At 40.0% G+C, this 14,932-nt stretch overlaps 1 protein-coding gene across 5 annotated transcripts in view; it reads right to left on the bottom strand.

Moving 5' to 3' along the window:
- Positions 1-14,183, bottom strand: part of LOC107665525 (homeobox protein Meis2) — a 66,852-nt gene extending 52,669 nt beyond the window's left edge. For 3 of the 5 annotated variants that reach the window (XM_016456447.1, XM_016456453.1, XM_016456439.1), the window contains exons 1-7: positions 13,384-14,183; positions 12,881-13,101; positions 12,289-12,430; positions 11,979-12,029; positions 11,205-11,255; positions 10,568-10,717; positions 2,989-3,145 (exon numbers count right to left, since the gene is read on the bottom strand). In XM_016456447.1, the coding sequence (XP_016311933.1) occupies positions 2,989-3,145; positions 10,568-10,717; positions 11,205-11,255; positions 11,979-12,029; positions 12,289-12,430; positions 12,881-13,101; positions 13,384-13,395 (784 nt within the window). In that variant the 5' untranslated portion in view covers positions 13,396-14,183. The remainder of the gene's footprint in view (positions 1-2,988; positions 3,146-10,567; positions 10,718-11,204; positions 11,256-11,978; positions 12,030-12,288; positions 12,431-12,880; positions 13,102-13,383) is intronic. The other 2 variants (XM_016456470.1, XM_016456460.1) reach the window with 1 other exon arrangement.
- Between the last annotated feature and the right edge of the window lie 749 nt (positions 14,184-14,932).

Here is a 14,932-nt window from a genome sequence, read left to right on the forward strand (position 1 = left end):
TTGTGTACTGCATCATTACTGTGTCTGTTCCCCTTTCGGGCTTGAACTGATGGTAAAACTAATGACATTATTTACTCTCTTTACATTTATTTTGAAAGATGAAGCTCGTGATTATGGTAAGGGGCATTACATTTCCGACGAGTGCTTGCGGTGTTCGGCCAATCACAATGCACTGGGTCAGCTGGCCAATCAGAGCAGACTGCGCTTGTCGGAAGGAGGGACTTTGTAGAAAACGAAGCATTTGAGAGAGGCGGGGCATAGAGGACCTACAATAATGTACAGTATTTGAAAAATAATGTGTTTTTTGAACATTAAAGCATGTCAACATATGCTGTTACACCAAATACACAAAATAATGATCTTTAAAAAAGCATCATATGACCCCTTTAAATGCTATTGTGAATTTAGAAAACAGAAGGAAACTGGACTAATCTATGAGTCTTCAAACAGTGAGCAGCTCATCAAATGTCCTCAATGCACTACATCTGTGAGGACATTTAAAAGCATTTGACCCTCAGAAGTACAGACAATCACACACTCGAATGTATATTAGAACGATGCTGTGTAAGCGTATATTCAAACCAGCACAAGAATCCAGAGTCCAGAAAGCTTGATACCTGTCTGTGTCTCTCTCACACTTTTCAGGACTGTCCCAAAATCTTTCTTTTAGGAACTCACGCTTGTCCTGTCTCATGTGTATGTGTGGACTGGGTGCTGAGAGTGAGCGAGCGCTTCAAGCGTGAACATAATTGAAAGAATGTGAGAAATGAGGCGTCTGTTCTGCTGGCCGGGGTGAAAGGTCACGGCGCGCTGCAGGACGGCTGCATTACTGCACCAGAGCACCACGTCTCTGCCTCCTCAGGATATATATATTTAAATATATTTATTTATTTATGTATGTATGTATTTATTTATTTATATCATAAAAAAGTAACAATAAAAAAACAACATAGATAACAAAAAAATTAAATCCATCAAAATAAATCAAAAGATAAAGTGAGTCAGTTTAGAGTTAACCTGTTTAACACCTAACATTGTGAGTGGCTAGCACAAATTTTGCTCAGAGTTCAGTAAATCTCTCTCTGTCCTATCTACTGTCTCACTCTCTGTCCTGTCTTTCTCTAACTGTTCTCTCTCTGTTCAATTCAATTCAATTTCAATTTAAGAGTGCTTTATTGGCATGACAAAAATTATACATTTGTATTGCCAAAGCAATTGCAGCTGGACTGCTTACAAATAGTACACATATGTATTAACAGAAAGAAAAAGAATAATAGTAATAGTAATAATAATAATATTAATATATAAAAAGTATTAAGCATGTAGTGCAAAATGAATTACCAATGTATGTAAGTATATAAACTAGAACTAAAAATAAAATAAGGGATTAGACAGATTTACAGAAGCAAAATAATAAGTAATATAATACAGTAATTTGGCGTAATATAATGTAGATGTGCTGGAAACATCAGATCAGGGCAGGGTGAGTGTTTTCTCTTCTATGGTGACAGGCAGACACATATTGAGCAGCAAACACACAGCAGTTCTTCTGTTCTCCTAACAGATACGGCACTTCCTCCTGGTCAGAAAGAGTTTTAATTTGCTCATCTCTTGGTATTGCAGGGCTTTATAATGATATGATTGGGGGTCACTGAGCTTCAGATGTTTCCAGAATTTAATTGCCCTTTTTTGTATCTTTATGATTAGAGGATATTTACCTAATTCTGCCCTGCAGAATCTCTCTGTTCTCTCTCTCTCTGTCCTATCTACTGTCTCACTCTCTGTCCTGTCTTTCTCTCTCTGTCCTGTCTTTCTCTGTTCTATCACTCTCTGTCCTGTCTTTCCCCGTCCAGTCTCTCTCTGTCCTGTCTCTCGTCTCTCTCTGTGTCCGGTCTCACTCTCTGTTTGGTTTCGTTTGGGCCGGGGCTTGACCGGATCACTTCGAGGCAGTTCTGCGTGCCGTACCGTAAGTGTGTTAGCCCATATCGACCAGCCGTTACTGGATCCAGTGTGAGAGAGTCGATAACTGCAGCGAGGAGAACAGCTCACTGGTACTTATGACTTCAGCTTGATCAATAACACTCTCCTCTGCTTCATCACACACAGATGCACAATGGATCATACACTATATTATATTTCTATTATATATTATACAGTATATTGCTATATCATTAGTAGGCTATACAATTTTTATACTGATCTAATGATATTTTTTAGCGCCTAACCCTGAAGGGCCTGTTCGCACCAAGAATGATAACTACAGTGATAACTATAAAGTTTTAATAATCACTCTAACTCTAAGAACTCACGGGAACCAGAGGAGTCCTCTGCTCAATCTGACTTTGTTGCAGCCTAGAATTAAACTGCTGGTCTCGTCTGGCCAGAGGAGAACGGCACACTATCTCGACACACTATTTCCCTGTTTAATACTGTAAAGCTGCTTTGACACAATCTGCATTGTAAAAAGCGCTATATAAATAATGGTGACTTGACTTAATTTAAGAGAATAGTGAATCCACAACACACCACAACGGTAACGATAATGACACAGGGGGATGATTTAATTGGAAACACTTTCAAAACAATTTTTTTCCAGCTAATGAATGATAAAAAAACATCGACAGGATATAAAGCTGCAGAAAGCTTAGAATAAACAGAATGTTTTTGTACATTGATGTGTATGCAAATATAGCTATCATTATAGTTATTGTTCTTGGCGTGAATGGGCCTCAACTCTACCCCTCACAGAAAATATTTAGCAGTTTTACATTTTAATTAAAACTTTATTATTCTGTTTTCCTCATGGGGACTGTGGGATGGTATTATACAGCGTAGCTGATGTGAGGTTTTACTATTTTAATTGAGGTTACACACACACACACACACGTGTTCACACATTCAGGGCTGCATGTGCAGTAAACAGTGTTTACATCACACCTGATATGGTTCAGTAGCATGATGAAAGCACAGGTACATCACAGGACCCACCTTGTTCGCTGCTGTTGTCTCCGCTCTGTGACGCGTGTCCTCCGCTGGAGGGTCCCGGCGTGCCGGCCGAGTGTGTGGACGTGGCATCATCGTGATCTCTCCAGGACGCTGGGTTCTTGAGACGGCCAGAGCGGAACCATCCGTCCGTTTTCCCCATCCACAGCACAAAGAGAAAGAGAGGACTCGTGAATGAGCTGGACAGTAAACACAGACCAACAAACCCTTCACCATCCTAAAGATTTAGATGCACATCTAAACACCAAGTAAATGTTATTTGTATCGCACATTTCATGATACTCATTACATCAATGCAGCTTTACAGATCATCCGTTAATGTTTATAATATCCTCATGCCTTGTCGTCACATTTAGAAGAACTGGACGGTAATATGTGACCCTGGACCACAAAAGGGTCAATTTTTGGAAATTGAGATTTATGCATAATGAATAAAGCTGAATAAATAAGCTTTCCATTGATGTATGGTTTGTTAGGATAGGACAATATTTTGGACGACTGCTATGATCCTCCCTCACTGACTTTCATTATATGGAAAATAGCAACTTGGACATTCTGCATAACATGTTCTGTTGTGTGCCTCAGAAGAAAGAAAGTCACACAAATTTGGAATGACGCAAACTTGGCTGAATTCTAACACTCAACTTAAATGTCTGTGTTTTGAGCAGCAATTAATCATTTCCACTGTCACAAACAGCAAACACAGTATCTAATCTGACACACACACACACACACACACACACACAGTGGTGGGCCGTTTGTCGTGTGTAAGAGGGCATCTCCTCCTCACCCTTCCTGAGGTTTCTCAGGGTCCGATCGGGCCGCGGGGGAAACAGGATTTGTACTGTACATGAAGAGCTTTATCTGTGTTACACATAGACGAGCAAGAGGAGGAATTTCCTTTGCCACTCTAGTGAGAAAAAGACTTTACAATCCCTCTATGGAGTCAACTGCATACGCTGTGAAAAACTGTACCCTAAAAATGAGCTAGTTTTACTGAAGTCAAAAATATTATTTAACATCACCGAAGCGAGTTAAATAAACTGAGCATTTAAAGCGGCAGATGACAAAACTGCAGTGATCGTTAAAACAGAAATATATTGTTCGTTAGTGTGGACACTAACATAATTGTCGTAATAGTGGTAGTTATTGTTCTTGGAGTGAAGCAGCATCACAAGCAATCTGTGCTGCTCAAACTGTTCAGAGCAGACTCTTGGAAATACACTTGAGCTGCTGGAATTCATCAGAAGTATGTTTTCATATTACATCAAACTATTTTATTCCAAAAGATCATGGAGGGTATATGATTTATGCCATTTTTAATAACATTTCCCAAACTGTGTGTGGATTGGGCCATATTTATCTGAGATGAATATCAGCTGTTGTTCATGTAATTGTTTCGTATGGCCACAGCGAAAATGACGTAGGCTCCGTCAGAACATTCACAGCACGTCTTTAGAGAAGAGTGGAAGGAAAAACAGCCGTCTCGAGCTTGTGTTGTTCCAAGCCATGAAAATGACTGGGTTCTGTTTCCCGTAGCCGAGACGCCCACCGCCGCAAGACAGGCCTAAAAACACACACGCGCTCCTGTAGCTCCACTCGAACACAGCCGCAGGTCCGTAAGTGCTGACGGCTACATGTTTCCCTGCGAGCTTCCCAGAGTTCTGCAGCTGATATCCAGTTTCCTCACGCCACTCGGCAGCAAAAAAGCAACAGCCCTTTCCCCACTTATGAATAATGCAGCCGCCCCTCTCTCTCTCTCAGGCCTCACATCACAACAAAACAGTTGTCAGGGCTCCCAAGAGTCCATTAAAGTTCAAACAAACTGTAAAGAAAGCGAGTGAGAGACATCGTGTGACCCAAACGGCTGAGAGAGCCTCCACCCCACCCAGGAAAGAAAGCAGCGAGCATGTGACTATTCCCCATCGCTGCGGATAATTAGGAGTCAAACGCAGCCACTGCGTGCTCTGCTCTAATTGTGTTAAAGAGCGCCGTTACCAGGCCGCAAACACAGCGCCGGCACAATAGAGCAGATACAGAATAAGATAGAGGGTCGCCGTGTCTCCGGGGGCTGCCTTTCACCGGGCGCACAGGGTCACGGACTCAACGCTGATAATGCAAGATGTAATTAATATAAAAGCCGGAGACAATGGCTGGAAGGACCCGCACCTGGCCTGTCCGTCAGAGAGCTCGCTCAACTTTCATTAACAGTCGTCACTAGCAGTGTTGGGGAAAGTTACTTTTAAAAGTAATGCATTACAATATTGCGTTACTTCCTAAAAAAGTAACTAATTATGTTACTTCGTTACTTTTTATTGAAAGTAATGCGTTACGATACTTTTGCATTACTTTTTAAATCTGGACTGGGCTTGCTTGTTTGCTTTTAATATAAAAAGTTATATTTTTGGCTAATGTAAAAACCCTTTCACACCAAAAGCCTCAGGCTGAAGGAAATGTAAATTCACGTCTGTACAGTAGAACGCAGAAGAAGAAAGTTCAACACTCTTCAGCAATAAAAAAAGAAGAAGAAATGTTAGTTTATCTTGTGTAATTTTTGCTTATTAGTATGGTTGAATTGGATCACTGAAGGTCAGCAGCAAATTGGTTAATAAAATGGGATTAAATACATAAAGGATATTTGTATTATTTAACATATTTAATTATTGCAGCTTTGAGTCATATTCTGAGTTGCGTTTAACTGTTTTTATTAATTTTGAGGAAAACTAAATCTGATTTTTTTTTGTGAGTGAGTGAGATGAATTAATGCATGTTCACATTTATTCTAGAACTAAAGTAACATCTTACTCCCGATTTCTCTCAACATTGGGACAGGAGAGCTTTCAATCAATAAATGGGAAACAAAGTAACTGGCGTTACTTATTTGAAAAAGTAGCTCAGATATTCTCTTGTAAATTAAAAAGTAATGCATTACTTTACTAGTTACTTGAAAAAAGTAATCTGATTACGTAACTCGCGTTACTTGTAATGTGTTACCCCCAACACTGGTCACTAGATACCACGCACTTACAGAAAAATGTACGTCAGATTGGGAATGGCTTGCGAACACGTAAAAATAACCCATGCGAAACACAAGCGAGCGTCAGATCCACACACAGCTCTGTTGCATGTAACATGTAATTACACAAGCGCTCCCAAAACATGTTAAAGGGACGGTCTGAAGCATCTCAAAATGACTATTCAGAGCGAAACTGCCAATTATCTGACAAGAATGAGAAAGGAGCCTTCGCTGAGCTCGAGTAATTGACAGCCGAGCATTTTAAGAGACGTGACTGAATGTTTTCAATGCTCTTCTATTTGACACAGAATAGCAAAAAACACACCTCACTTGAAAACACTTGAAACAAACAAAAAAAAAAAGGTTAACATCTCCATATCCACCTACATATATCAATTTACACCAACAAAATACATTTTTATGGGTTGAAATAGTTAACAATTGCAGGTTACCAATTTATACTTTCTGCATTTAATAAGTTCCTGTTCTGAAATCCATATGTTTATTAAACTGGAAAACCAATCCAAATCACTGTGAAGAGAATAAACCCCAAACACACACTTGCGTCTGAAGCACAAAGCACTGAAGCACAGCAACAAGTGAGTGTGTGTCCAGACGAGAGCAGTCAAACCCTGATCACACACACCAGATCAGTGCTGATGATCTGTAGGAATGAACTAGATGACCTGTGAGCTGTGCTGTGTAAACAGGCTATCACGACAAATCACCACTTTAAAAGAAAATAAATAAATAAATTAAATAAAAACTTTTAAAAAAGAAAACTGGTCTCTAAGCTTATTGCATGCGACTGGCCATAATATATTTGAGAGAGATCACTACAGCATACTCACAGAAGATAATTCCCGTTAAAAAACGACTTATATATTTCTTTATGTGACTTGTATTACTTGTATATTATCAACATAAAAACTACTGACAGCCACAAACAATTAGGAGAAATGTGGGTGCCAAAGGGACGTCACAATATTTCATAACGTCACAGCCAAATCAAAATGTTAACACTGAGACAATGTCAAAAACACTGTCAACATATTATAAGCTGCACCTATTTTTATTTTTTTAAATTTGCAACAGAATTTACACAAACAAATTTCAAATCACATTGAAACTAGTATCTATATTATTAACTGGTTATTAACAGATTATTCACTAGACAAAGCCAACAGAGAAGCCAGATGTCACATCAATTATTGAGCAAATCTCTATCGTACAGTTGTGTTGAATAACATGGATACTTTGATTTAATTTCTAATCGTATTTTTTTAATAACTGCAGGATTAATGTTTTTGAGAGGCTGGACAGTAACAGGAGGCAAATCAAAAATATAATGGCATCCTGACAAAGGCCTTGTAAACTCTGACAGCACTATAAACCACACTCAAAGACAACGTAGCATTCAATAGTAAATAAAAGTGCCTATATTCACAGCCTACAGCAGGTAGAGAGAGAGAGAGCAATGCATGTCCTTCATCCCCAGCAAAGCAACTTTCACCAAATGATGTGTAGCCCCAGGCGAAATATATTAAAAATGCATATCAAAGCAGAAAAAAATGGATGAGATAGGTACAACCTAAATAAATTTGCATATCCAACTATCAAACTGCTGTCCTCAAACATACAAAAAAGGTAGAAACGCCATATAATAAATTGCAAGATCCAAATGAAATGAACAAATCTGTCGTTTAATCGGAGCAGTCGTCTGCTTTGTGTTTTGTGCTGAGCTGAACATCAGGCCAGTGTGGCGCTTATGAAGTTGTGCGTTTCTCAGTATGTGGAGCAGCATCAGGCCTGCAATCATTTATTCTCAACAAGAAACACAGCCGCACATGCACACTATGCAAATGTGACGTTTGGACCTCAACACACTCACACACAAACACTCACACAGGCACACACACACACACACACAGGCACACACACACGCTCACGCTCACACATACACACACACACACACTGCTGCACATACTGTAGGGGTAGACTGAGTACATTTGGGACATGCGTACAGTTGAAACACCTTAAATAACTTGCGTGCACAGGAACCCTGAGCCGTGATTTTTGCTTCACACATGCGTATTAGCATTCTCTTTGATCATGGAAAATTTGAAAGGTGTGTGTCTTTCCACTCCAAAGATATCGGCAAAAGTTTTTTTTTTCCCAAGGTAAGATTTTAATTTCACCATGTCCCTTCCACAATGAATAGCTTATTATCATTTTATGTCTGTTAAACTTCACATATATCATTGCAAATGTTACTCTGTGCTCTAAAAATAGACATATTTTATGATATTGTGCCATGCAAGGTCTTTGCATAATCTAGAGAAACATGTGAGTATGTCAGTGGGGTACGGTTGAGACACAGTGTATCTACTGTACCCAGACAGGTGTCCTATTGCGTCACATGCTATTTAGCTGTACAGTGTTATGATAATAGGTTAAAAGTCACATTTACACACATGCTACACAAATTATGTTTAAAAATTATATTTGTGATATTTCAACTGTCTATTATTAATGGACATATTTTCTAACATGAATGTTAAAACGATAATATAGCATTGTTTGAAATATACAAGGTGGTAAAGTGGGTACAGTTGATACACCCTTTATATCCTATGTATGCAGTAACAGTTCAATCAGAAAATAAAATGCATGTTCAGAGGCTGTGTGTGTGTTCTGGTATCACCTACGTTACAAGTATAATACCAGTAAACTCTAACCTTATGGGAAAATTTTGTTAGGTCCTATAAAAACCACTATGCTTATATATAATAGCTATAATGTCCCTCCCTATAATGTGTGTGTGTGTGTGTGTGTGTGTGTGTGTGTGTGTGTCTGTGTGTGTGTGTGATAGGCGGGTGGACTTTATTTTTGTTTCTGTTTTTGTTGTTTTCCATGACTATTTCCATAGTTATTTTTACTGTTATGTTTACATTTGTACTGTCTGCCATATCTTTGCTAGTGTTAAATATTTTGTTCCTATTTTGTTTAACTGAATCTGAATTAAATAAAGCGAATAAATAAATCTGAATTAAAAAAAAATGCACAACTGTAATTTATTATATTTGCAATAAATGGTTAGCCAGCTTTAGAGCGTTAAGATTTGGTGTCTCAGCTGTACCTTATATGGGTACAGTTGAGACAAAAATGCGCCTTGTGTTTATGAGCTAATTGTGGAAAATATAAACTACTTATGGCTATTATTAGTTTATGATATTTTAGTACATAAGCAAAATAAATATAATGTGAAAAATCATTTCGGCATCTAGTTTTTGTGTAGTGATTAAAAAAATGCAGAAAGTGTCTCTACTGTACCCCAAACTAAAGCTCAGACATATTTAGATATTTATACACACAGCAAACAAAAAAATCAAAATAATCTTTCGCCAGCTATTAAAGCTCACAGTGTGGCCTACAATCAGCTGCAAAATCATCCTATCAGACAAACATTAGCAGCGTTAATCGTGTAGGGTAATGGCGATGCAACATGCACAAGATACCAGCAGGTTTTAAATGATAACCCCATAAAAACCGCGTAAAGGGATCCGAATCCACAGAATGCTAAATGCAATTTCCCCTCGCGGTCAGTGTCCAGATGTCCAGTCTAATGATGAACCGAACTGACATTTCTCATTTTGTCAGTATTATCAAAATCAGCTAACCCAATAGCAATCAGCAGAGAAACAGCGTGGCTTACAAACACATATTTTACACTACGAGTGAGTTGTTAAGTATACAGAAATTTATTTTAATGTTTCCCGGTTTTTAATCAATCAATTCGGTCGATTCACTTTAATGCAGTATAGTTAGAGATGGACCTCAGAAGCCTCAGATCATATATAGCGCTCCTCGACTCACTGCAGGACGCTCGATGTGAACTACACGACGCGGAAAACTTTCTTCTCCCCAACATTTCATTTACAACACCGAAATCAACACGTTTAAACACAGCCGCTGTCATTTAAATGCAAAAGCTTCGGAGTCGCCATTGAATTCACTATAATGGAGCGTCGGGCCTGTAAACCGGACTCAAACCACAGCAAAAATCAATAAGAGACAATTAAACACATTAACAACAACAACATCATCATCCAAGCAAACTATAGAGAAGCACATTATAAACTTGACTCTGCAATACTTTAAACAAAATAGTGTGCATGCTCGGCATAGCCTATAAAATAGGTTATAACGCCATCACATATCCGTCTCAATTATTAATATGTTTTAAAGCAGTCTTGTGCAACGCGCGATTGCAACATCACAAGATACAGACATAATAAAATACAAAAACACAAAATAAGAGCTCTACAGCACTAAATTAAAATATATAGGCTATATATTTCCATGCACCGTGTTTGCTCACAAGCCACAAGTTCAGAAAAATCGCATGCAACTTTCAGCCAAGAATTAAGAACATCATATCTTATATATTATCCGCCATTTGGATCATTCACGTTACTATTTTATGGTATGCCTGCTACATTTAATATCCAGCGCAGACAGAAACAATGAAACCATCCGGTTACTTACATGATCGGCTAAGTTAGTTGAAGATCCCGAGATGTCCTCGTGGTCTGATTTTGAGTTGCCATCCCGGTCATCAATCACTAAATCTATGGGCATTTTTCCTTTCAAACAGCTGATGTACCGATGGCAGAAATTGTCGCAGAGTTCGTGCACCTTTGAGCAGAGAAAAGAAAAGCTCTGTCACCAGCCGCTCCAGAAAGAAGCACAGTTAAAGGCCATCATGAGCAAAGGCAGGGAAACAATAGAGAAACTGTAGCAATGCTTATTATTCTCTGGAGACCCATGCAACAAGTTAATCGACAGAATATACGCTATGTAGAGACGAACATCACCATTACAAGCTAGAAGTTGTTCGTGAAAATATTTATTTATGTGAAATAAATAAGAATTTTTCTGTCAAAAACGTGGAAATAAATTAAATTACATGGTTTTAATCTCAAATTATGTTCGGGGTAATTTTGTCAGAGAACATATATATATATATATATATATTTTTTTTTTATTACACCAAGTAATGCAAAATCTGAATTATTCATAAATAATAATAATAATAATAATAAATTCCCAAATTGGTGACGGAGAAGTAAATCCATTCAAATTTTTTCTGAAATTAAATCAATACAAATCAATAAAAGATTACCTTTTCTAACTCCAAAAGATGAAACCGTAATACTTGTATGGCTTGTATCATCTGTAAAGAAAACGGACGTCGTTAGCTGTGTGCCTTCATTTTGCTATTTAATTTTAATATTCGTTGCATTATATTTTGCATTGAACAAAAACATCCTACACTCTTAAAAATAAAGGTGCTTCACGATGCTATAGAAGAACCTTTTTGTCTAAATGGTTCCATAAAGAACCTTTAACATCTGAAGAAGTTTCACAAAAGCTTCTTTGGGGCGAAAGAAGGTTCTTCAGATTATAAAAAGGTAAGAAAGAGATGGTTCTTTAAAGAACCTTTGACTGAATGCTTCTTTGTGGAACCAAAAATGGTTCTTCTATGGCATCGCTTGAAGAACCTTTTGAAGCACGTTATTTTTAAGAGTGTATTCCAACAGAAAAAAAAAAATTTAAAATAAGAAATAATTCAATAATGTGTTTGAGAAATAAAAAGGTATTATTTTTTATATGTAAAATTTGCAGGTGGAATGATTGGCCTGTGTGAAGTGTTAAAGGGGTTGATGGTGATATCGGCCCAATAATGAGACTTATTGCACACTATACCGCTGTGCGCGGCTCTCCTGCTCGCTTCAAGCAGCCCCGTCACACATCACATCCCCTCCTGCTTACTTTCACTGTCTCCAGATCAATGCAACAACAACAAAAAAGTCTCGAAAAAATGAGTCAGACTCATTTCAGAGAAGTAAAGTGTGCGGCTATTCCGAAGACAATCAGTGCTGAAGTGTTATCTTACCAAATTATCCAATTCTGGATTTGAAGAAAATAAAGGTTTTTCGGCGCGGATCTAAAACACAGCAGAATGAGAGTTAATAGCAATCGATGAAGATATGTGCAGCAATTCAGTCGTTAATTACATAAAAAAAAAAAGCATTAAAATTGCAATCGTCGCTAATCTGGTAGAAAAACAGTCGCTTAATGTACAACATCCAAGTGAATTCGTGGAAATATAATTAGCGGTCTTAAATGAAAAAGGATCGGCTATTTTTGTCTTTGTTTGAATGCTTTAAGTGCGTCTGGTGTGAGATGTGCGGGTCGTGAGAGACCTGTTTGGCGAAGACAGCGATGTCCTCGTTGAAGGAGTCTGAGGAGCACACGTCTCCTCCAGCAACCCCGGGCTCTCGGGGAGTGCATGTGGCCAGCTCACACTTCTCGAAGACCAGAGCCAGCAGAGGAAACAGAGGATGGCTGCAGAGACAACAGCGACACGCTAACCTTCAGACCAACTGACGAATAAAACGAGCCCCGAAACAAAGCAGGAATTGCAAATAGCCTACAACAGTTCAGAAATGACTTAGAAATCAAATGCATTTTACACTCGACGAGAACCGGGTTTCGTAACTTTGTTTTGGGCTGCAGTGATTTGGAACTTAAATGGAATTAAAGCAGCAATCTCCCGTTTCTCTTGAAATTATTTTAAGCGTGAGGTTGAAGTTTGCACGCCAATTTGTCAAGCAAATAAATATAAGTAAAAACAAATTGCAATGCTTGTACAAAACGCCATACAAAAAAAAATACAAAATACAAAATACAAAAAACACCAACTACTTAAAGTTCCAGGGGAAAAAAAAAAACTATTACGGGAAAGAGAAGCCCGACTAAAGGAGTTCTCGGGTCCGGTATGAGTATGGAACTCACCCGTAAATTTGATCTTTATCCCTCTTTAACACGTCGTTGACAGCTGAGCCCATGCTGGTGGGCATGACATTGGGATGGGGGGCATGTGTGCCGTAGTGCTGGCTGGCGTGGAGCGGCGGTCCGTGATTCAGATGATGGACCTGCGGCAGCGGCCGGGGCGCGTGAGGATCCCCGTACATACCGACCGCGTCCATGCCGCCGTAATGAGCCAACTCATCGTACTGCAAGAGAAGCAGAGAGTCAGCACAAAGAGCACAAAAACAAAAGGCAAGCCTGCAGAGAAAAGTCGGCTAGCGTGAGGGGAAAGAGAAGAAAAAGTCTCGCGCGGAGCTAAAGTTTGCTGCGTATTTGCGCGTAATTACCAAAAACATGGTCAAGTTGCGCTTCCCGAAGCGAGCAAAGCGTCGCGCGGCGAGTATTCCCAGCCAAGTGCGTCAGACTGCAGGAGAGGCCTGTGATAGATAGTGTATAGTGAAGGTGAGTGCTGGAGATTTTAAACCTACCCTTTGCGCCATCAGCCTGCGCTCCAATAAACCTCTGGATCTGTGTCGTAGATTGAATTTCCCAGTCCGCTCACAAACTCACGCGCCGCGAAAGATCCCCTTTTTCAAGCAACTTGCCGAATTCTCCTATTCTCCAGTACTACGGCTGAGAACGAGCGCAGGCATCAGGAAGAGTTTTGCAATTATTCTTCTTTTCCTCTTTGCCCCCCAGAAAAGAAAAGAAAAAAAGTCGAGCGCCAAACTGAAGGTTACAGCCGGCCCATCAACAACCTGCGCGTAACTAAACTGTCGCGTCTCATGGCTTTTTGCCACTCCAGCTGTCAATCAAAGCCAGAGGTTGTCACGGTAATGAATGAATGATGGCTGGAGATGATGTTCAAGAGAGGAGGAATCTTTTTAGCCCCGTTTTCATCCCACAAGTCCCTGTCTCCTTTATGCCTCCGGTCCGCTTTCTTGTTTTATTACTACAGTAACAAACGGAAAAGAGGAGAGTTTGTGGAAAGCGCGGCGGTCTCTGGCGCGGTCTGAGATGAGTGAGTGTCAGTGAGTGCTGGCAGGTCGGCCGCTCGCTCGCTTATAGAACGCAGAGAGTTGAGCCGCGCGCATCGGCGGGAGAATGAAATGACGGAAGCCGGAAGTGGCGCTGAGCGCAGCCAGTCCTGCACGAGCTCCACGCCAAAGCCTACGCGAGAGGCGAGCGTCCAGTGCGCGAGGGGGGAGCCACCGCAGATCCCACTCACATGCGCTGAGAACTAAGAGGCGTCGCGGCGCGTCGGGCACGCGTCCAAACCTTAAAACAGCGCTATTAGTATCTTTATTGGACGAAAGAAAGTCGTTCCAGCCCGACTTTGCTTAATGCATAACTGATACAACCGAGTGTCACGTCCCCCTTCTTTTTTTTCTTTTGCACAACAAGGTTAAAAAAAATGCATACTCAGTTGGGGCCCCTTTTAGAATAAAGTTAACTTTTAGAGAAGACAAAAAAGCGAGTTTTATATTTGGAAACTGTCTCTAGTCCAACAGCATTTGAAGCTTGACATGTGAGCCGTGCATCGCGCCGCTCAGTTATCAAAGAGCCCCGAGATCATCAATCATTAGGAAGGCCTGGAGTTTCAGAGGAGGAGCAATGATATTGATTGTGCTACAGATGGCCCCTAATACCACAAACAGACCCTTAAAATACTACTCCTCATCAATGATCATATAGCCTGCACCGCGGCACATGTGACATCAGCGTCCTATCGATCGCTTTTTACATAAATGTCTACATTTAGAGCGCCCTGACTTGTTTTGTTGTCGAAATTAACCATTCACGGGTAAGTGGAGCCGAACTCGTGCGGGATCTCAACAAACAAGGTCAATAAAGTGCTCCGCAGACGCACGAACCGAGTTCTAATGAAGCAAGCAATTAACACGGATTTCATACATGCAACAACCGCTCTGTTTATGAGGGAGGGGAGGGAAGACCATGCACAGGAGAGAGCAGAAGTGAAGGGACTGCAGTGGACACAGAGCGCGCGCTGTCTGACCACTGCTTCATCGCGAGGAA

The sequence above is a fragment of the Sinocyclocheilus anshuiensis genome, unplaced genomic scaffold (genome assembly GCF_001515605.1).
Source record: "Sinocyclocheilus anshuiensis isolate Anshui unplaced genomic scaffold, SAMN03320099.WGS_v1.1 scaffold237, whole genome shotgun sequence".
Classification (NCBI taxonomy): domain Eukaryota; kingdom Metazoa; phylum Chordata; class Actinopteri; order Cypriniformes; family Cyprinidae; genus Sinocyclocheilus; species Sinocyclocheilus anshuiensis.